Genomic DNA, 23,911 nt, shown 5'->3' on the forward strand with positions numbered 1-23,911 from the left:
TGTAATGACAATTCCAATGGTGCAGTTTTCATGTCGACCCAACACCATTTTTAAGGGTTTTCAGGCTTTCTTTCGAAATACCTGTAATTTTCTTTTCACAATAAACTTTTACTATCAAGTTTAATCGCATCTTAGTTCCCATTCCCTATTCAGCTTCAAATGGCAATTTTTTCCCCCATGTGGCGACAGTCGAAAGTTCGATTCTTCACACAAAAACGTTAACAAGAGCTACAAATCATTTTCATTAACTTTAGTTTTCAAGAACATTTTAGCTGTCAGAATCTAATATAGAAAGTAATGTTTTACTGAATTTCCCTAGAACTCTAATGACGCTTACAGTTCAAAGATTCGTCCTTCTTTTTTTAAAAGTTACTATAAAATGCAAATCATTTACTGCACATTTCAATTAAACAAATTAAAATTATGCAGAATATACTGCACCCACGTCAGGCCCCTCACCCTTCAACCTCTGGATCCAGCACTGAGATACGACATAGGACCGACAGTTCATTTTAATAGCAGTTCTACACTTCTGCGCAATCTTACACATACCTGACCTCTAGATAAGTACTTCCCAATATATCTAGGTTAGAAGTTGTAAAAAGAAATATTTATCTCCCCCCAAGAGAACACATTCACCTATCCCTTTAAGAAAAAAATCATCGTCAGAACATTCTTTGGCATTGAATTTTGCTTTAACAGATGCAACTGCTGGCTGAAAAAAACCTTATAATCCTCTCTGGTCTGTAACCCAAACGACCCCACAAAAAACCTACATGCATATATTTCTCTTTGATAAAGAGTTAATAGTAAGCCAATTTATTAAAACGGTGAAATAACATAGCACAAAAAAAAACACATTTCCCGCTGTTTGTATAACTTGGCAGCCCTGATAGAAAGCATGAGAAGGTAATTGGACACGATACTCAACGCTGCTCGGCTTCTATTCTTCCTCAGAACCTGTTTCACTGGGATCACTATCACTGCTCTCATAGACCAAAGGTGGTCTATTTGGGTTTTGGAATAATTCACTGTCTGATTCAGAACCAGAGTCCTCAGAGTTTGATCTGTCACAACTAGTTTGATCAGTTGACCTGTTCAACTGTCCTCCACTCTCTCGATGAGAATTTGCGTCACTGCTTGTTTCTTTAAGATTTTCAGAATCCTGGCTTTCAGACTCAAAAAATTTGGGCCTAAAATTTAATGTTGTTAGTGAAAATGTCACGGAGATGAAAAACACCGCTCCTTGATCTTTCTTATAGAAATAGCCTAAAATCTGGGGCTATTGACCTATTTAGTTTGGGACGGGGATCAGTGGCGTAACTCTGTAAGATCAGCCAGAGTCGACCAAGCTCTAAATGGGTACCTGGAGAAATCTGGGGAAGGTAAACAGGAAGCACAGGATGGCTGGCCCCCAACCACCCATTGCACTTCCTGGCTGAAGGGCCAAGAAACGGAGATCAGCACCGCCAGTAGGGACTGTAAAGTCTAATGCCGTATTCTTTACCTTTTTACCATACCTATTGACCAATACTTAAGATACTGACTATCTATTAAAGGAAGGACTTCCTAAAAACTACGCCCAATTATCGGTCTCTCTCCACTCCCAAATAAAGGCTGTGTGATTTTTGAAGGGAAATAAAATGTTTCCACAATGATTTTTTCTAAAGGTTGCAGTTTTCCTACAAAATTGTCTTTGAAACTACTGAATAAAATAACTTTAATTTTAAATCTAAAAAAAAATAGTCAATTCTTAAGCTGACATAAAATGAAAGAGGGGAAATCGTTTCTGTTTATGTTTATCCGGTGCGTGCAGATATGCCCTTGGTGTGGAACACATCCCGCAGATCAGTCGAGAAATGCCACTCTACTATAAAAATAAAAAATAAAAAACAACTAATTCTTAAGCTAGCACCGAAGCCAAAAATCAAAAATTTATCTTGTTAGTCTTTACCTTCCCCCTTCTGCAGATATGTAATTGGTGTGAAAAAATCCTGCAAATCAGTCGGGGAATACAACTCTGCCATTAAAGTTAAAAGAATCGACTTATTCTTAAGATAACATCAAAGCCAAAAATCTTAAAATATATCTTGTTTGTCTTTACCTTCCCCCATCTGCAGATACGTGGTGAGAAAAAAATCCTACAAATCAGTCGAGGAATACCACCCTGCCATTAAAGTCGAAAGATTTGGACATCCTGCAAATCAGTCGAGGAATGCAAGTCTGCCATTAAAGTTAAAAGAATCGACTCATTCTAAAGCTAGAATCGAAGCCAAAAATCTAAATTTAATTTTATTTGTTTTAACCTTCCAACCGTCGGCAGATATGTCCATGGGGTGAACCACATCCTGCAAATCAGTCGAGGAATACACGTCTGCCATTAAAGTTAAAAGAATCGAATCATTCTCAAGCTAGTGTCGAAGTCAAAAATTGCAAATTTATTTAATTTTTGTTTACCTTCCCCCTGTTTACCAACAAGCTCATCAAAGATATCCCTAGGTTAATCGGTAGTATCCCTCCAATAACTTTTATTTGTTTTTTTTTTGTGCTGCACACCCTATGCTGTCAGCGACAGTACAGCCCCTTCCTTATTTCCTTTGGTACACTTTCTCAGTTTTCAATGTTGGTTCTTTTTTACCTTTTTTCTAACTATTTTAACTCTAAATTGGTCTTTGCCAAGGGAAATGTTTCCTATAAATCCACTCATCACACGGTTTTGCTAGTGACAGTCCTTTGGAAGCATTCAGAAGACAATTTTTTCAGAGAATATATTCCCAGGCATTGTCAAAATGTGGCAGCAATCAAAACCATTCCTAAATTACTTGCTTTAGAAAACTCTTTGTCAAAGCAGCTGTCCCACGTAAAGGGTTGCCATGATTGACGAGAGTTGCAAAAGGACATTTAAATACTCAAGTACTTTTTGGGTATTTCTATAAAACAAAAAATAATTTGCTATTGTTGCTAACCGAGGTAGATACAATAGAAAGTCTCTTGCCAAATTATACTCGGTTTTTACAGATCATTCGGTTTTGTTTCTTTCTGGTATTTACCCTATTTTTCATAAAAAAGATATCAGTTCAATTCGTTCTTATTATTTCCGGTTTTCCCGTTTTCTATTGTATCTGCCTCCATGCTATAGGAATAGGATCCTCATATCTGTTTATAGTTTCTCGGATATTGGGTCGAAGCTCACGGAGCTTGCTGGCAAAATACCCCAGTCTACTTATAAGTATCTGCCCGCCCACAGAGGCCTTACTCGTTTGCTTTAGTTTCTTGTTTTTTCTGTTTTGTGTAGTGTTTGTTTTGTTTCTTTTATTGATACTCCGCTTTGATTTTTTGTAGCGGGTCAAAATAAATTATTATTATGTAAAAAAGTTTCATCTGAGAACTAAGTAACCATCCTAGGTACTCTCAAACAGACACGAGGACACGCAGATTCGCAAATGATCGATCGAGACGACGGTGTCTTGGACATGAAAAGCAAAATATTCAGTAGCCATTTGCCAATCCTGCGAAGCTAATTTGAGAAGAATGTTTACCACCGCATATAGGCGCTTCGCGCAGAGTTTAGAACACAACAGGACAGATACGAGACTGATCAGTAAAACACTGTTGCAGCCATCTATACGAGTCGCATGGCAACGCAACACATACAGTACTATAGTCAACTAATTGTGAAGGAGCAGGTTAACGTGCAGGCATGAATTGCGAAATCTCTTCAAAAGAAGGAGAGAGAATTTTCTTCACTTTTTTACAGAAATCGATAGTGCTGCCATACAAAGCCCACAGATATTGGAACAATAAAAAAGAAAAATCGGAAAGGTTAGGAATTGTAGCCTATATGTGAAAGGCTGAGTGATCCAACTTGCGCTGAATAGGGGTTAGCGCCATAAACAGTATAGCAATACTAGGTTGACTGAAGAAACATGAAAACCTGAAATGGTTGGTAAATCAATCAATAACATTAATTAATTGATTAACTAAATTAATGAACTATTAAAAATCATAAACAATCAATAACCAATTCTATTTTGGCACCAATCTAGGGGTAAACACCAGCGCTAGCTTCATCAATTCTCGACATGTGAAGAAAAGAGAATAAAACCCACACACAAAGTGACAGTCTCTGTGAGGCACCAAATCGTATGGAAGGATATTCTAACATGATACCTTCCTACAGGAATTCTGTCAACATATTTTGCCTGGAAATCGTGCGCAGATATTCTTCCTGTGGGAATTTTAATGAAATTTACTGGGTTTACACAGAAATTAACAGCCAACAGAACTCCACCACAAACTTGGAGCTAAGATCAGATTACATTAGAACTAACCATAAGCCTATATCATAAGTTTAATGCCATCAATAGAAATCAATACCGTTATGATGTTTTACAACTAGATGACGTTGGCAATTTTTCTTACAAAGACCCTCTCGAAAAGTAAATAGCCAATAAAGGTTATATATGAAATTAAGGATAACAAGTTTAAAGCTGCCCCATATTTTCAGATACACTAGTCCAACCAGAGATCAGAATATTTAATTACTAGACAAGGCTGGATCAAAGCTTTTCTCTCTAAAAAATTACTTTGTTTTATCTATTTACTTTGTTAAATTTATTTTAGCTTTTGTAAATTTTTAAAGCTTCTTTTTTCTGTTGTTCGGCTTCTTTTTTTCTTCTTTTTTTGTGCGTCTGTATTCAGAGATTCAGGGATTTTAATTTTTAATCTAATAGAGAAAAAGTTACTATAGATAAAGCAATAAGCCCTAAATGAACTTACAATTTAACAATGATATTAAACTTAAAACAAACATAAATTACAACAAAGAAAGGCGGTGTCACCACCACCCATACACAGCTAGAATGTTCAATGTTGAAATCACCCATGGAGCCAATTTTTTGGCCTTCTGACCCTTCTAAATAATATGGATATCTTAGAATTTTGATACAAGGCCATGCAGAGTTGCAGAGAAGCTTGGGGGGTTAAGAGATAGTCTGATTACCCTTAGTTTAGAACACTCTCTTAAAAATAGCACTAGAACTTCTAAGTTGCGATTGAATGAGCTCTCTGCCCAGCTTCTACAACTATCCGTTCTGTAAATCAAACACTAAATGATTACTTATATTGTTTTGATTTACTAAGTCATAAATATACCTTGCCTTTTTCATGGATTAACATTAAGGCATTGTGGAACATCTCAATAACTCATAATTGGTCATGAGTGGAACAGCATGCAAATATTTGAAAAATTCAGGGTGGGAGAGTTGGAGAGGGGGGGGCAAGAACCCCAATTTAGACCAGAGGCTCCTGGACCATTTTTGTCATATGTCAATTTCAGGATTTTGCTGATCCTGATGGACCCTCTTCGATATTTCTACCATATCCTTAATACTCGACAAAAAAAGCGTGAAAATTAGATCGAACTATGGAAATATGCGTTGAGGGTGAGTTCCAATCACGAATTAGCACTTTTCGAGAAAAAAAAGAGAACTGATTGGTTAATGAATTGCTTTTGCGCTGGTTTAGTGTACTGTGAGTCAATGTCAAAAAAGTAAAGTTGGCCAATCAAAAACGTGATTCCATCCAACTGTTTTGACAGCTGCACAAAGCACAAGAATCAAGTGCACAAAGAATCAGCTGCTCAAAGAATCAAGTGCTCAAAGAATCAAGTGCTCAAAGAATCAAGAATCAGCTGCACAAAGCACAAGAATCTTGTGCTTGACAAAGCACAAGAATCAAGTGCACAAAGAATCAGCTGCTCAAAGAATCAAGTGCTCAAAGAATCAAGTGCTCAAAAGAATCAAGTGCTCAAAGAATCAAGAATCAAGAAACAAAGAATCAAGTGCTCAAAGAATCAAGAATCAGCTGCACAAAGCACAAGAATCTTGTGCTTGACAAAGCACAAGAATCAAGTGAATTGTAGTTTATTTAGAAGACTCCACATTAGGATTGGTTAAAATAAAAAAAGAAAATTCGTATACTTTCTTGCGTTGTATTTATTCAAATATGTAATTATTGCACTCTTAACTATTATTCTTATCATATTACATTGTAATATGATATAACAATCGTAATATAATTAAATTAAACATTAATAGTAATAGTAGCAGTCACTGAGCTTCTTAAAACCATATCTACCTATATCTTCAAAACATATCTTCAAAACATACCATATCTACCATATTTTCAAAACATTGATAGGTGGAGTCAAGCCAACATCTTGGTTCTTATTATCTAAACCAGATAAATTGTGATGAGCCCCCGCTTACAAATAGTGAACCCCCATCCTTTTGTCGCACCTTCGTGGACCCCTTCGAGTCTCCCGTGGAGCCCCAGAGGTCCACCTTGACCACGTTGGGAATCAGCGCTCTAAACCCGCTAATCATATAGATTTATAATCCTTGTATAATTCTAGTTTCAAAAAGGTACAGAATATCCACTTTGAAATTAAAATGTGTCCATGAAGCCTCTGATTTATACAGGCTAATTGCACACGTTGGGGCCCTTACTACCAAAACTACATTTATCACGCCACCTTTGGAAGGAGATTTTTTGGACCTTTTGATCGTTTGAATTAAAAATTTCTAGAATTTCTAAAATTTTCTAAAATTTCGAACTGGTGCCACGCAGAAATGCAAGGGCATCGGCAGGTACGACAGACGTTTTAAAAGAATATTACAGCATCATTCTTTACTACAACAGCACTATAGTGTTGACCATGCTTTGAGAATATTCTTCTTCTTCTGAACTGTGTGGCCCCTCACATGGACTTGATTTCAAAGAGGAAGACATTACTTAAGATAGCTGTTTATTTCTAACTTATTTTGTTTCTTTTTAATAGTTTTAATTTAATACTTCACTAGTTTATTTCTGTGTCTAATGCAAATCTAATTTAGACGTTTCTCTTTCTGATGATCTTACACGTCTGTTTTATTAGTAGAAACATGCGAAAAAGTAAAGATCTTACCAAACATTTTGCTGTCTGTAGTACTTGATATGGTCTTTCTTGAGTATTTTGGTAATTTCACCTTTAACCTTTTTTCCTTCCTCAATTTGATGTAAAACTACAAAGTCGCCTCTCATAAGCCATATCGTCTTTCGGAACTTGGTTGGCATTGAAACTAAATATTCTTCACCTCTTTCATCAATAACCTCGTGGAGATTATTACCTCTTACTTTGACAATCTGCAACAGAAACAATCCTTGGTAATTTTGATAAGTAAAGGATTTTCCCAATTGGATCTCACAGTAATTCAGATATTTTGGATGAAATTTTACAATCATTTACACAAAAGATTTCCAATCTTATGTTCATCCTAAAAAAAAAGAAAAAAAATGGTGAGTCTGTAATTTTTTTTCTTGCTCAGAGCCCCAAATATTAGGCTAATCCTTGTCCTTGCAACCACCTTTTTCTTATTATGAAAGGATCAAAACCTCTTTTAAAAAACTTTGAAGTACCAAGAACAGTGAAAGTGGAATTTGATTGTTGGAATTGGTCAACTGAAAATTGACACGGCCATATTATACATCTTAAAGATTAGTAAAAAATTGCGAATTCAATTTTTAATATAAAAAAAAGACCTTCCTATACAGTTATGTGGTATTTGGTAGGGATGGGTACCAAATTGATATGAAAAATGATAAATCACTATGTGAGAAGCTAGCCAAAAATAAGCTAAAAATATTGATCTTTACGGACTAAAAGCGTTGTAAAGTTTAACTGATCAGTTTTGCTTTTCTATTTCTATGGTTCAATGTGGCAGCACTGACGACAAAGTGGCACTACCATAACCACCATATAATAAAAAATAATTATGGTTCCTAGTTATAAGTAGACTTGATGGGTCAAGATGTCAATAAATTTTTTATTTCGATGTCCTTGATGCTTAAACATATGATCTTTTAATGTTTACCAATACCAACAGAACCATCTATATGACAAGAGAAATGAATTTTGTGAAGAGAACAATCAACAAGAAGGGAATTTTGGCAAAGGTAATTTTTCTTACATGATATTTAATAACCATGGTCTTACAACTTATTTATTTTGTATCCAAAGTAATGTTATCCACTCAAATCACGCAATTAGACACATTATGAGTTTCATACAACCTCTGTGAATGGCAAAAGACTCCAGTTTAGATGTATGCTTATTGACCCCTCTTAGGAAGTGTGGTCTAGATATTCTAGGGGTGGCTAATGTTACTTTGAACTCGAGTTGTTATTTTTATTGACCTAAATACTTCTAAAGAACAAAAATCTGTTCATATTTTACGGCTAGTAAAAGGAAAACGTTAAATGGAAGATGCAGAATAAAAATATTCAGTTATGAATATTAAGTACTATAAACGTTCCAGAGTGGAGGAGTTGTAACTGATCAGTGTAAACTGATCAGTTGTAACTGATCAATGCGTAAAGACACAAGGTTTTCTGATGAGAGTAATGAAAGAGCTTGAAAACAGTAATGCACAGAAATTACTGCTTTTCAGTTTATGCAACATATTTCTACAAAAATAGCTCAAATAATTGACTCGTGATAATTCCCTATAGTTGTAAAATTATGAAAATTACCACCTTACTGGAAACACAGAACCAAGGCAAAAACCAAGCCAGGATGTTCTCTTAGGAGGACGATAATCCTTAAGTTGCCTGTAGATAATAAAAGACTAATTTATAATACTCAGTCACCACTCACGAAATTGATAACTTTCAGTAGCCTATACCATTGAAATTCTCTGGAAAACTAATGCAAAATCAGTTAACTTATGCCCAGACGATCGATGAATAAATTCTTTGAAACTGCTTTCAGAAAGCAGTTTCAAGCTGCTTGACAGGGATGGCTGTCAAACTCGAGTTCTTATTTTGACTAATATAAACATGTCTAAAGAGAAAAATTGCTTAAATTGTATGGCTAGTAAAAAAAAAACACCTTCAAATGGATGATATAAAATAGTCAAGGAGTAAATATACAGTATTATTAATATATTATTAATATTATTAATTATATTAAATTAATTATATTATTAATTATATTATAAATTAATATAAATAAATTTATTATACATAATAAATTTATAAATACATTTATATATTAAAATATATACATAAATTTATATTTAAATAAATAAATAAATTTATATATTACAATAAATTTATAAATAAATTTATTGTAAATAAATTATTAATATATTATAAATTATTATAAATTAATTATATTATATTATTAATTATATTAAATTAATAAAAGAGCAACTTCAAAACTTAAAACCAACAGAAAATTAGCTTCTATGAGCTGTTAAACCTATAATGAGTGAAATTACAATGATCTATAGAATAAAGCCTAAAACAATAGAAATTGGAATGAATAATGATGTCAAACTTATCACAAAGAGAATTACTATAAAATAGCCATGGTGTTACTGTCTCTCAAACCCCTTAAAATACTAGAGCTTCATTTGTACATTAATAATAAAACAGGTTGTTCAAATTGAAATTTTTGTTAAGCCTACTGATTTTTCTATAGTAAGCACTTTAAAGCAGTGGTTACAAAGGGAAAAAGCAGGAACAAAAAAAATGAGGCATTAAAAAGATAAAACTAAATTAATAACCATAAATATTTTAATGACTACTACTAGTGCTACTCAACTCGCTGCTACAGTAACCTGCATGAGGCCAACAGAGCTATGCATCCTCTTCCTCCATCCTTATCTGTCAAAGCCCCACACTGTACCCCTCCAAGAACTGCTAATTTCCTTTAAATACCTCTTTATAACCTCTCCCATCCTATTTGGGGATGACTTGCGTTTTGTTACGCTCAAGGTATATGGCCAAAAAACACAGTCTTTGGCAGTCTGTCATTCTTCATGTGTAAAATGTGGCCTAGCCATTCGAATCTTTCTTTGTTATAGACCTACAAAGCGAAAACAAAACACATTTTCTCTGCAGCCTATGGTTAGATGCACGGTCAGTCAGATGGGTGTCCATTTGAAGCATTCATGCTCCAGAACCGTACTTGACTATTCTCATTGCTGCAGTATAATATATTCCAATATTGGGGGGGGAGAAATATTTTACACTGAAAGATTTGCTTAAAGCCTAATAAATTGCTTAAACTGAAAGTTTAACTTAGCCCTATGATGGAACCATTGATGAGGGAGAATTGATGGATTGATGAAGGAGAACTATTAAAGATTAAATATTAATTATTAAATTAATAAATATTAATTAATTATTAAAATACTAATTAATTATTACTATTAAATATTAAAGAACTATTAAATAGAGAAAAACTATCGATGGAAATGTACTATATTAAACTAATAAATCAAGTTGATTATTACAAATATACTGATATTGGAAAAAAAGTTTCAGCAGCATTGTATTTTGCAATATCAAATGGAAAAAGAAATATTGGTTCAAATATTTGCCACAATAGAGCATCAATAGCTTTCTCGCTTTTGGAGGGGGGAGGATGGTTCAGGGATTTACAATACTATCCTTGTTTGGGGTAATTTTTACTTGTCTGAATCTGGATTCAGTGTTCATCATAATTTTTATTTTTTTTCAGATTCCATTCAATAAAAGCGATCCCTGCTAAGGTTTGATGTCTTCTACTCATTTTACGATTTGAAAAACTATGAAAAACTTGCTTTTTATAATTGATTTCTATTTGCTTTTTAACCTGACAAAGATTTTATAGCCTATATATTATGAACAGCAGTGATTGCAATATAATCTTATTGGTAGTTAATGTTACCTAACAGCAAAAACATGATGGTAACATTTATTGTGAGAGTTGTTGTTTTAGAAGGAGCTACATGGTAATTTTGAACTGCCATATTGCAACATAAGCCCCGGATTTAATAATGATTAATAATAATAATTTATTTCTTACCCACAAAACACTATAAAAATATTAAAACAATTTTTTTTTATTAAATAAACACAAAAAATTAAATATACACGCACAAAAAATAACGAAATATAGAGAAATAAAAAAATCAACATTAAATATACACAAGAAATGAAATTAAAAAAAAAGTCAACCAACAAAAGATAACTATAGAAAAATTTTTACAAGAAGATTATGTGGAGAAAGCCCATCAAGAGGAGTGCCTGAGGGCTTCCAGTGTAGCTTTTCCAACGGGATTCTGTACGGGATTCTGATTATTGGATAATTTTCTGGGCTTGGTTTGTTTTGATGGGCGTTTTCGGGCTAAAAAACCTCTTCCTAGCTAATTTATCTACTATGGGCTGCCTCCCCGTAGTAGCATAATATTTGTAGGCATGAATATATAATGAGTCGGAGGTAATAGGCTTGGGACTGTCTGTGCAGGATTTCGACTCTTGTTGATAGAAGAGCATCGCCAAGTGCTGAAAACCATGTTGTGACCAAGATGGGCCCAGGATTGCACAAAGCCTCCAACTTACTGGAGGTCCCAGGGACTTCTTGCTGTCCGGTTCTAAGCCAGCTTAAGCGCTTCGGTGTAGACTTGAGAAGATATGTTGGTCCCCATCCTGCACTGGTATCCGGGATCACTGCTTTTCTTGAGGCCAAAATAATTTCAAAGATTTAAACGACATGAAAATTGGAACTTGGAATGTTACGACGTTAAAAAATGACTATCGCATCGACATTTTGACTGACGAATTCAGACGGTTTGAACTGGATTTATTAGGAGTTTCAGAAACTCATATCCCAGGGGTAGGAAGCATGAAATTAGGTGACATAGAATTTGTTTACTCAGGAAGGAAGGATGGGGTACATAGACAGGGAGTAGGGCTCATGATGAATAAGGAAGCTGCTAAGTCTTGTTTAGGCTGGGAAGGTATTAATAATAGAATACTAATTGCTCATTTTATGACTAAAAAGTTTAGGGTATCAGTTATAGTAGTATATGCCCCCATTGAACCAACTGATGGAGATACTAGTGACTCAGATGAATTTTACTTACAGTTACAGGAGCAAATAGACAGGGTACCAGGTAGAAATATGGTGTTTTTGCTAGGAGATTTTAATGCCCAGGTTGGTAGAAATAGGGATAGATGGTATCCTAGCCTAGGTAATTTTGGTGTAGGAAAAGAAAACAGTAATGGCTATAGGCTTTTGCAATTTTGTAGGTATAACAACCTAGTTATAACCAATACGGTGTTTGGTCACAAAATGGCCCATAAGTTGACATGGTATTCACGTGATGGTAAGACAGCAAACCTTATTGATTATGTTATTGTAAACAGAAGACTAGCAGGATCAATACAAGATACTAGGGTGTATAGGAGTGCCGTTATTGATGTTAAAAGTAAAGATCACCATCTAGTAGTGTCTAAGGTTAATTTAAAGCTGAAATTTCGGAAGAGTAACTCCCTCCCGGAAAGTTATGATGTTGGTAGACTTCAGGATGAAAATTTGAGAAAAAAATTCCAGGAACAGTTGAGTACTAAACTTGAGGGTTTAAAATTTGACAATGTGGAAGATGGATGGAATAATTTCAGAAAAACAATTTGTGAAGTTGCTGATGGTGTTCTAGGGAAGAGTGCTAAGACAGCAACTAGGAATATTAGTGAAAAAGCTTTAGGTTTAATAGAGAGTAGAAGGGGTTTGTATAAGAATTATCTGAGCGATAGGTCGTATGAAAACAAAAGGAATGTAAAGAAAGTGGAGAAAGCATTAAAATATGAACTAAGGAGATGTGAAATGGAGGCGATGGATAAAATTGCTGAGGATCTGGAAGATGCGGCTAGACGGCATAATAGTAAAATATTATACTGGCATGTTAATAAATTGAAAGGGAGTAGCCGATCCGGACTAGTCCCAGTTAAAGATAGAAATGGGGTCACAATTAGTGATAAGGAAAAAGTTAAAGAAAGATGGGTGGAACATTTTGAGAATGTGCTAAACCGAGATACAGTTGCAGGAAAAGATATAGATGAAAATGAAAAAGTTTGTGATACCTTGGATGTGAAGGAAGATTTGTTTAGTGAGGAAGAATTAGCGACAGTACTAGAAGGATTAAAAAATAATAAGGCCCCAGGTGCTGATAGTATGATTAATGAGTTCCTTAAGTATGGTGGCACTGAGGTTAGGAATAAGCTACTGAAGATTATGAACATGATTTTTGAAAAAGGGGAAGTACCCAATGATTTTAGGAAAACCTTAATTAAACCACTGTATAAGAAAGGTGACAAGAGTGAATGTCGGAATTATCGAGGCATTAGTCTGGTCTCTGTAGGTAGCAAATTACTGAGTAATATGATACTTTTTAGACTGAGACATGCTGTAGACAAAGTTTTAAGGGAAGAACAATGCGGTTTTAGAAAAGGTAGAGGATGTGTCGACCATGTTTTCACTCTTAGGTTAATAATTGAGAAGTCCCTTCGTTGTCAAACACCTTTGGTCCTTAGTTTTATTGATTATGAGCAAGCTTTCGATTCTGTTGATAGAACAGCGTTAACAAAGGTCTTATCGTTATATGGTATACCAGAAAAATACATTAAAGTGATTTGCGCTATGTACGAGAATAATACTGCTGCGGTTAAGGTAGGAAATGAGGTTAGCAACTGGTTTTGTATTAAATCAGGAGTTAAGCAGGGTTGTGTTCTATCCCCCTTTATATGGATCATTTTGATGGACTTCGTCTTAAGGAGCACAGGAAAGGCAATTGGAGACCATGGAATCAAATGGGGAGGAAGAACGCTCCTGGACTTAGATTATGCTGATGATTTAAGCATATTAGATGAAAGTGTGAGCAAAATGAATGAATTTTTAGAGGTTTTACGAGTTCAGGGTGCTAAAATAGGCTTGAAAATTAATGTTAAGAAGACTAAGTCACTAAGGTTAGGAATAAGTGAAGATGAACAGGTGACCTTAGGTAACGAAAAGATTGATCAGGTTGGGAGCTTCAGTTACCTTGGTAGTATTATTAGTAAAGATGGTGGGAGCAGTGAAGATGTTAAAAGTAGAATAGCTAAAGCTCAGGGTGATTTTTTCACAGTTAAAAAAAGTTTGGAAGAATAGAAAGATAAGCCTACAAACCAAGATTAGAATATTGGAAGCTACAGTGATGACAGTGGTCAAATATGGCTCTGAAGCATGGACACTCCGAAAAGCAGATGAAAATTTACTAGATGTTTTCCAGAGAAATTGCCTACGGATTGTTCTGGGTACCCGGCTGACTGACCGTATTTCAAACAGTAGGTTGTACGAAAAGTGTGGTTCAATCCCGCTTTCTGGGGCTATAATGAAAGAAAGGTTGAGATGGCTAGGCCACGTTCTACGGATGAAGGATGACAGATTACCGAAGATTGTCCTTTTTGGCCAACCGTCTGGGGCTACACGGAAAGCAGGTCGTCCTTGTCTGGGTTGGGAGGATGTCATAAATAAGGATTTAAAGGAAATGGGAACTTCCTGGGAGGGTGTAAAGAGGGAGGCTTTAAATAGATTAGGTTGGAGGAGGAGCGTGCGTAGCTGTGTTGGCCTCAGGCGGCTTGGTGCTGCAGTGAGTTATTAGTAGTAGTAGTATATTTACCAATTAGAATCCGGTTACATGTCCAAGGAGGAATGAAAAGGAGAAACTTACAGTAGGCTACCTGAAATAACTACTCCGGATTTTTTTGAAATCAATTTTTCTCAGGATGGGGTGAATTCCTGCCGTATAAAGGACTGATTGATCGCAGTATGTAGAGTAGAGTTTTGCCAGTGCCCACCTATTATATTTCCCTTGATTGGGAAAAATTTTCCCATATCCAAATTGTATTCTTTTAGAAATGTTGCAAACAGTGCGCTGACAAAAGCTGGAAAAATTATTAGCAAGGGTTATGTCCAACCACCGCAAAGAATCAACAGATGGAGTAGAGAACGTGTCGCAATTAAGAGGAGATGAAGAAGTTGAAGCAAAAGATAAAATCTCTTTATTCAACAAAAGGTCAATCCCAGAAAAAGCATTGGAAACAGAAGATTCCATTTTGGAAAGACCAGTCCTAGTACGACTAATTAGGAGCAAATCACCAGCATAAGCCAGATAAGAAACATCTGAAAACTCAGATAAATACATAGGGGATATTTTCGCAAGCACGCCAGAAATATGCATTTTAAATAGTGTCTTATGCCTCTTTTAACTTTAATAGTAGTAGTTGGAGAAGATTTTAAACTAAGGAAAGAATTAGAATACCAATGCAGCAGAAGCAGAATAACTGAAAAATTAACACCTGAAATATAAAGGGAATAAAAAAGCTGGGAATGGATTACACTGTCAAATGCTTTCGAAAGATTTAAACCACAAGTATAAATTTCTTTACTCTTAGAATTATTATCCAGAACAAGAGATGCTAAAATACAATGAAGATGCTGACAAACCACCCCAGGCCGAAACCAAACTGGTTCTCTCCTTCATTAGTCCTGTTAGTTAGATGGGGAAGAATTAAATATTCAAGTAATTTACTTATATTACAAGAAACAGTAATAGGCCGGTATGAGGACCAATCAGCAGGAGATTTCCTGGTTTTAATATTGAACCTTAGTGCCACACAGGAAACTCTCTGGAACACTAGATGTGCATATACACATCTGAAAGATGAACTTTAGATATCCAATCTATATCAATAGAATCAGATTTAAGTTCTTAATACCACTACATACAGCAGAATATATAATGGGAATTGCATGCCACTGTGAAATATGGATTGAAAAAAAAAAAAGGTGCAATGGGACGAGAATGCACGGCATGTCCAGAATAGTTAATAACATAAAAAATTGAATAATAATACTTCTGCCAGATAGATGGTGGTATGGCATAACTGCAAGAATAATCATTTTCAATCTTTTCAGAATTAATTACTATACTCCATTCACATTTATTCACAGGGAAATCCATTACATAGTACCTTACTGACTGAAAATACTTCTTGTAATCTGCTTTAGTTTTTTGTTTTAAATCCAAAACAACCTGATTGTGGGTGGCCACAATTGTTCCAAAATTGAAGCCAGAATTACTGCTTATACCAAGATATCAGCATTTTTCCAATTATGCCTCAAAACCATTTTGATTTCTTTTTGAATTTTAGACCTGGTTGAACATAGGGAAGCTAAAAAATCACAGATAGTGGTAGGTGGTCAATATTGCGATCATCATGGACAGTTACAATTGAAGAATAGCTTGATGAAGAGCACACAACATGGTTAATGTCAGTAGTACTTCCAGAGTGATGGATATAGGCGAAGGGTAGAGATTTAGGAATAATTTGGTATAGTGGGAGACAATCAAGAACATAATCCCTTCAAACACAGTCAGTATTGATATTCATATCAAGATCACTGATCACTATGTAATTTAGCGATTCAGACACTAAGCATTAACTAATTTTCTCAGAAAAGCACAAGCCTTTGCAAAAATTGTAATTGAGCAATTAGATCTATTATCATGAAGAAAATATGAGTTGAACAATTGATCTGACACAGACTGCTAAGAATAATTGATAATGATGATAAAGGATATGGTGGGGAAATGTGCATTATGCTTAAAGATGCATGCCAGAGCCCCTGATGGACAGCCACCATTGACTCTGGCAGAGGTCAAAAATGCTATGTGGTTTGGACTTTGATGCAGAAAATTAAGGCTAGCTGAAGTCAAAAAATGCTCTTGCAAACAAAATAGATTATACTGGCTGCATAATTTATTAATGAAAAAGTCTTTGTCCTTAATTCCATTAATACTGAAGGGTATCAGAAAAAAAAAACTGAAGTCATTGATGTAAATTAGGGTCCTTTTTTTAGTCTCTCTTGCATAACAGGACAAACTAAGCTGTAAAATGGGTGATTTTTATTGCAGTAAGCACATCTAGGGGGTGGGGGGCAATGCATGGTTTATCTTTTGTAGCAATGTGTTCTCCAGTACAATGGGCACATTTGGGAGTATCAACCAGACAAGCGTGTTGAAAGTGGTTTTGGGAGCAACATTTAAAACAGCATTTTAGCAGTTCTTTGTATTTGCAGACCTGAAAGAATTTGTAGCCAGGCTTCACTCCTTCCTCTAAAAATTGAGCAAGAATAGGAGTCTTTGAACTCACAGACAGTTTTATAGACAGAGATGAGCCAAGTCTCTTTGCATAATTTATAATCATTAGCCTCAGAAATCAATAAATAATTGCTTTAGTGAAAACCAAGCACTATTAATGAAATATTTACTTAAGGCACACTGGTATTGGACTTTTATCTTCTAGTTTTAGTATCAGATTTAAAATCAAAAAGCTAAAAACCACTTAAGAATTAACTTCAGCAGAAACCAAACTTCATTTGTAAATATATAAGTGTTTACCCTACGTTTAGGATAGTCAACTTCAGCCATAATGACTTTTAACTGCCAATATTTAATTGCTTAGGATCATTCCCTGAACAATCTCTGAGTCAAACTAGGACTAAAATGTTAAGCAGCATCAGGAGAGCACTGTGTATGAGGAGGGGGGCAAATGCTCAAGGCTCCCATTTTTGGCCCTCTACTCTTACAAATTGGAAATCCTTACATTACTCAAGTTTACACAAGGTGTGACATGTACCACCATTTGCGAAATATCTACTTGAGGTCTTATGATTTTTGTTTCTATACTCTAATATAAGCCTAAGTTCTGGAATTGATTTTAGCAATTTTGCTAGAAATCAAATGTCCTTTGTGATGCATGTGCTGGTGTATCCTGTGCTGGTGTGTGACCTAGGACAGTCATGCTACAATCTTAGTGACTTTTATTGGTTAACATGCTCAAGACCCCCCTAACTAGGGCCCTCTAATCATGTAGACTGAAAGTCTCAGCATTCTGCAAAATTCCTACAAAGTGTGACACGTGTACATTTATGAAATATGCTCTTAATATGCTTTGAGATCTACTTTGCACAAATAGCTTTAGATTTCTAATCAGCAGAGATGGATACTATATAGTAATAATTTGTGGAAAGACACATGCAATGCTTGCAAAACATGAGCTTAGCCTAATATGTATTTATTTATTGCTAGTATATTCATTGTGATAAAATTAAAAACAACATGACAAATATCATGTGTTTCTCATCATAAAATCAAGCACCATGTTTATAGTGCACAAAAATTTGGTTTTATGGTTTTGGAAAATTTTGGAAAAATTTGGTTTTATGGTTTGGTTTTTCCAAACCAAATAAATTTGGTTTGGATGCATGTGCATTAATTTGAGTCTTTTATCCACACAGATCAAAAATACTTGCACGACTTGAAATTCATCAAGATTTAAGGTTTCCATAATTCTAATAAAATTGATCTCAGAAACCTTTGTTTTTCCTGACAAACTTCACTGACTACCCATACTATATCATCCCCAGAAGGTGATTTTACAGACCTTTTAACTATTCTATTTTTACTGGCTATCTTGAATCCTAATCCAATGTCCTGTAGGACTTGCCATCAATTTCCCCTCTAATTGGTTTCATCCTACACAAAAGGTACTTGGACTTTTAATCTGCAATCAAATGACCCCTCTACAATCAGGTAGGGAGAAAAAACAATGCAAAGGAGCCACAATTGTGATGACAAAATAATAACCAAGCATTAATGCTGAATTGGTCAGTCAACCAGAGCTTTTAATCAACTAAACCCCATTTGGAGGAGCAGCAAATACTCTTTACAACTGAGGTTACATCTCTTCAATAGCAATTTGCTCTCCATGCCCCTCAACACTAGTGAGTACTCTAGAATAAATCAACAGCTTGAATATAGAATTCTTGCATTGGAAATATGTGCCTAAGAAGAATTTTAAATATAAGCTGGCAGCAGAGATTTAGTAACTATGAAATTTGTAGTAGAACAGGTGAGTGTCACATTACTGCTGTCCTAAGGAAGAGGTGGCACTATTTAGGACATGTACTCTGTATGAAAGAAGGCTGCCTTCCTTGGACAGCCTACGACTGGAAACCAGCAAACAGAAGAAGATAAGGTTGTCCAAAGAACACTTTACAGCAAACTTTTGATCCAGGATCTGAGGATGGCTGAGACTTTGTTAGTACCTGAATGGGAAGATGTCACCACTGCAGCATTGTTCCAGGATAAGTGAATAGTCCTTGTCAACACCCTTTGCAACAATAATGGCACTAGAGGAACTAAGGTAAGATCTAAGGTTTTTTATTTAGTTATGTGCTTGTAACTTCAACCAAATAGGCAGCACTTGGAAGTACAAAGACATAAACTTTACCAATACTGGTATGTATTGATATTTTGATAAATTTTAGGGATTCACTGACATGTAGGCAAGGGGTTCACAAAAATAAATTTAGGGCCCATGGGCAATTACCTGTTAGAAGTCAAAATTCCAAAAAAAAAAAAATATTTTAGTCTCGAACAAACTAGCTTTCTTGCAAAAACTTTAAACCCCCTTTTCACCTGGAAACATTTCTGTGACTACCCTATATTAACTTGAAACTGTTCTCTTAATACCTCTCTGGCCTGCAGTCTTTGTGGGAAGTCTACAAGAGTACTACAAGAGCCCCTCTTCCCTTTGGTCTAGCCTCTACTCTTTCTGTAAGTGCAAGATTAAGAAAAATTGGTTTTAATTTTGAGCATAAATTGACAATAGGCTTAGAAGCTAACTCAATTTCTAGGGTAATTTTTAGTAAATAATTGCTCTCTGGAACCAAATTTCATCATTCATTGAAAAAAAGTAATTGAGCTAGATGACAGAAAACCAGACGTTTTAGGAATTAACATCTGAGATGAGCCCTGAAAGTTTTTTTTTTGCCTAGCTCTAACTCTTTTTTTGAACTGTCAAAGAAAGTTTGTCTCAAGAGCAATTGTCTATCCTGCATGCTGATTTGCACAAAATTGCTGTAATAAAATCTAATTATTATTTTGCTAGAGTCTGATATAAGCAAAGCCTTTAGCTGTGTTTGAAAATATTTTCTTTTTATAGTTCAACAGAATCAAAATACTGGTAAATTTGGAATAGTAATGTTTAATAATAATTTAATTAAAAGGATTTAATTAATATACTTAATAATAAAATGATTTAAATTGAAAACATATAGATGAAAAATAAAAGAAATATAAAAACCTGATTAACCTTGCTCCATTTAATCTACCTGGAAAATTATCTCTGAACCAATTGGTAAGTTTGTGTAACTAGGTAAATGAGGACATAGTTTCTTCTGCCAGTGTTGATTTATTCAAACCATCAGTTGACCAGGAACTGTATAATAAGTCCTCCCAATAGTTTAGGACTCAGCATACAAGTTAGCCCACTATCTTCACTGAATGGTTACTTTAGGATCATCCCATTGCTGGCAAGTGAGATGTACAGTAGTGTTACTGAATGCAGTTTTTGTTCAGTTACTATAATGTTTCTTTCAGGAGAGCAGCTCTTTTCCAGCAGTACTGGATTTCTATGTCATAGTTAGTAAATTAATACAGAAATCCCAAATTTACCTTGTTTTTAACTTGTTACTTATTTACCTTACTTTTACCTTATTTACCTTATTTTTAGTTACTTATTTACCTTATTACCTTATTTACCTTATTAGTTACTTATTTACCTTATTTTGAACCTGTTGAACTATGAAAAGAAAATATTTTCAGATGCAGCTAAAGACTGCTTATATCAGACTCTAGCAAAACAATAATTAGATCTTATTACAGCAATTTTGTGCAAATCAGCATGCAGGATAAACAATTGCTCTTGAGACAAACTTCCTTTGACAGTTCAAAGAAAGAGTTAGAGCTAGGCAAAAAAAAACTTTGCTGTTACTAGCCTACAATATTGGCAAATACTAGATGGCAAATACTAGATTGGCAAATACTACATTTGGAAAGAATGTCAATTGATGAATGATATAATGCTTTTTTTATTATTGTTGTGTTTGCTTTAGGAGGGCTGTTCTCTTTTGATGTTACCATCTATACTATTCAATCCTTTTTACTTTTCATCAAGTCAAACTGGGAAGTTCTTTGAATCTACCTCTACTCTCTCTCCCTCTGAAGGGCAATGACTTCTGAATAACTGGGATAAACCTTGTGGTACAAATGTAAAAATTCAAGGAAAAGATCTGCAGCACAAAATAGGACACAAAAGATCTATTTTAAGCCTATTAACTAATCCAAAGCCTTTGCAAGGTTTCAAACAATTGGAAAAATATTTCTAAATTTGAAAAAAAAATCTAATAAGGCTTAGGATCCTTCTTAATTTATTGTAACTTGAGACCTAGCAAAAAGATTAAATAAACTAAAGCCAAAATGAGGAAAAAATATATTATTTTTTTTAATTTAATAGGCCTACAGTCTTCTAGTTCAGTTCTCTAGCCCTGAGAAATAGGCAATGAGTAGAGATATGAGTTTGAAAATAACTTTCTTGGGCATATTTTAGGCTCTGTAGGATATCCATTCTTGAAATTTTTGTTTTCTCAGCTTAACCACTTTCCAAAAAGGACACTTATTGAGAATTTTTACTATCTAACTTTATTTTAAACAAAAATTGAGTAAGCCATAGGCTTGTATAGTTTTTCCATAAAATTTTTACTGTTGGGTTAGCTGAATGGAACCTTCAAGAATGAATCTAGCACTTAAACTATACTGACTGGCCTAAGGCCACCTATCTAGGCCTCTATAAATCATGTCTAAGGTTAGGAATCAGTTATCCATGACTAGGCAGAATCCAAGCACAGGGGGTGTAAACCTACTGTTTCTATTTTACTAACAGTTTAATGATTTAATAATTTAAACAGTTTAACAATTTTAGGCTATCTATTTTATTAACAAAATAATTGACTTCCCTAGGAAGTCATCAAACACTAAAACTTTAACAACTCAACTAATTTCAAAGATAGCTAAAAGCCACCAAACTAGATCTTTAATACAATTTTATCTTGTGCTTGAAAACAGACATTTGTGTTGGTCTAGCTAGCCTTAAAGATGATGCAGTTTAGCCTAATTGTACGAAACATTAAAACACAAAAGTTATCCAAAGCATTCAAATATAGACATAATCCTACTTTTCCAATGATTTCATCGGACTCAGGGAGACTGAAATCGTTTAAAGTTTCGTCAATTACGAATTTCTGTTTGGCAAAACAAGTCATGTTTCTATACTTTAAAATCTTACTTGCTACACTGCTATCTATTTTTGAAAAAGTATCCATAGATACCACTTATGAACATAAATTTCTCATTTGGTCTTCTTTGGACAAGCTGGAAAGTACGTCAATCGATGAAAATACGAGAAACAATTATCTCTCTATGCACTGTTTTTACCTATACCCTGAATTTAGGGTCTTGATCTGTACCCTAAAGTTCTATCTAAGTAACTAAATTAATTTCTAAGATGGGAAAAATATCATTTAGAGTTTTCCCAAGAATAAACATATCTTCAGGCAACTTACGCTTTTTATGGAACGTAAGAGTAGTTGAAAACTTCAGTATATGCAGTGGTTCAAGTTTATTTATTTTCCCATCATAGTTACATACCATGTTTATTATACCAATATTGGCAGAGAGACAATTTCGTTTTACACATATAAAACAGCTAAAGTAATAAGTATCGAATTATATGGATAATCGACCAAAGAAAGAAGAAAGAGAAACAAATTCACATAATAATATTTACTCACCACGCCATAGCGGACATCTCACCCGACTATAAATATTTTTTTTTAACCAGGAATGGGACAACAAACGGAAAAATGAAAATCCGAGAAAAGGCCCAAGAACAAAAAACATTAAATTGATAATAATAATAAATAAATAAGTAAAATAACTAATAAATATCCAAAAGGAAGGACTTGAACTATTTTTTTGAAATTCTTTACCACAAATCAATTTCTAAGATGAGAAAAACATCATCTAGAATTTTGTCAAGAAAAACATATCTTCGGGCAATTAACGCTTTTTGTGGAACGTATGAGTAGTTGAAAACTATAGTATGTTCATCGGTTCAGGTTCATTCAGAGAGAAAAATACACATAATAATAATTACTCACCATGCCATAGCAGACATCCGACTCGACTATAAACATTTTTTCTTTTTATCAGCAATGGGACAAAAGAGGAAAAATGAAAACCTGAGAATAAAACCCAAGAACAAAAAACATTACATTAATTATAATAAAAAAGTAAAATACCTAAAAACTATCCAAAAGGAAGAAGTTTAAATATTTTTTTTGAAATAAATAACTAAAAATCAAAATCGAAAGCAGACTCATTTTGGTCCCATGCAACAACTACACTATTTATTAGAGAAAAACGGGACTTCTCTGAAATTATCAATGGCTGGTATTGATTGCGAGTATTGCGAGTTAGGTGTGAAGATGGTACAGCAATTGGTAACAAATCAAAAGAAAAGAAAATAACTAGGCAGTGTCAGGAGATTGTGCTAAACTTCGAAGAAACTGGCAGTCCAACAGGAAGAATATTCGGTAAAGAATATAAACGCTTTGCAGAGGACTTACTCGGAAGAGACGCTGGGGAAGGAAAATTATTTTTAATATACAAAGGCTTCTAAGTAGAAGCCCACTTTCTAAGGTGGTACGGCCACCTACTCCGTCTCCTGCTATCAGGAAGGATCATCTCGTACTTCAATCCCTCAGATAATGGCTGGAAACGCCCTCGAGGAAGGACACGCACTAGATGGGCTGATGTAATAAACCAACGCCTGCTCAATTGCAACATCAACCCAAAGGAGGCCCCATCCTTAGCCCTGGACAGGGCTACTTGGAGAAGACTGACGGCGTTGTCAACCAGCTTCCTCTACGCTGGCGACCGTGCAGAGAAAGAGTGTTAAGTCAAGTATGTCAAGAAGCGCCTTATTTTGTTGTCTTTGGAGTGGAATAAAATGGCATCTGAATGTATTCAAGTAAATAAGTGGATACAATATATAGTAATGAGTGTGTTATGGCCCTGAACTACACTGTAGATTAACT

The 23,911-nt window shown here is 34.7% G+C and overlaps 1 protein-coding gene across 1 annotated transcript; it reads right to left on the bottom strand.

Moving 5' to 3' along the window:
* Nucleotides 1-803: 803 nt before the first annotated feature.
* On the bottom strand, nucleotides 804-22,102 carry LOC136028759 (probable RNA-binding protein EIF1AD). The gene is made up of 3 exons (XM_065706643.1): nucleotides 21,989-22,102; nucleotides 6,968-7,185; nucleotides 804-1,193 (listed from the first exon to the last, which is right to left on the bottom strand). Exons 1-3 carry the CDS (start codon nucleotides 22,073-22,075, stop codon nucleotides 944-946), a joined length of 555 nt encoding a protein of 184 aa, XP_065562715.1. The 5' UTR covers nucleotides 22,076-22,102; the 3' UTR covers nucleotides 804-943.
* Between the last annotated feature and the right edge of the window lie 1,809 nt (nucleotides 22,103-23,911).

The sequence above is a fragment of the Artemia franciscana genome, chromosome 7 (genome assembly GCF_032884065.1).
Source record: "Artemia franciscana chromosome 7, ASM3288406v1, whole genome shotgun sequence".
In the NCBI taxonomy this organism is placed as follows: Eukaryota; Metazoa; Arthropoda; class Branchiopoda; order Anostraca; family Artemiidae; genus Artemia; species Artemia franciscana.

What these genes read in the sequence shown, in the direction of transcription:
- LOC136028759 (XM_065706643.1), bottom strand. Translation starts at nt 22,075, where the DNA reads ATGACTTGTTTTGCCAAACAGAAATTCGTAATTGACGAAACTTTAAAC. An exon ending in CCGATGAAATCATTGGAAAA is followed by an intron (nt 7,186 to 21,988) that starts GTAGGATTATGT and finishes TTTCTGTTGCAG; the next exon opens with ATTGTCAAAGTAAGAGGTAA. An exon ending in TACAGACAGCAAAATGTTTG is followed by an intron (nt 1,194 to 6,967) that starts GTAAGATCTTTA and finishes ATTAAATTTTAG; the next exon opens with GCCCAAATTTTTTGAGTCTG.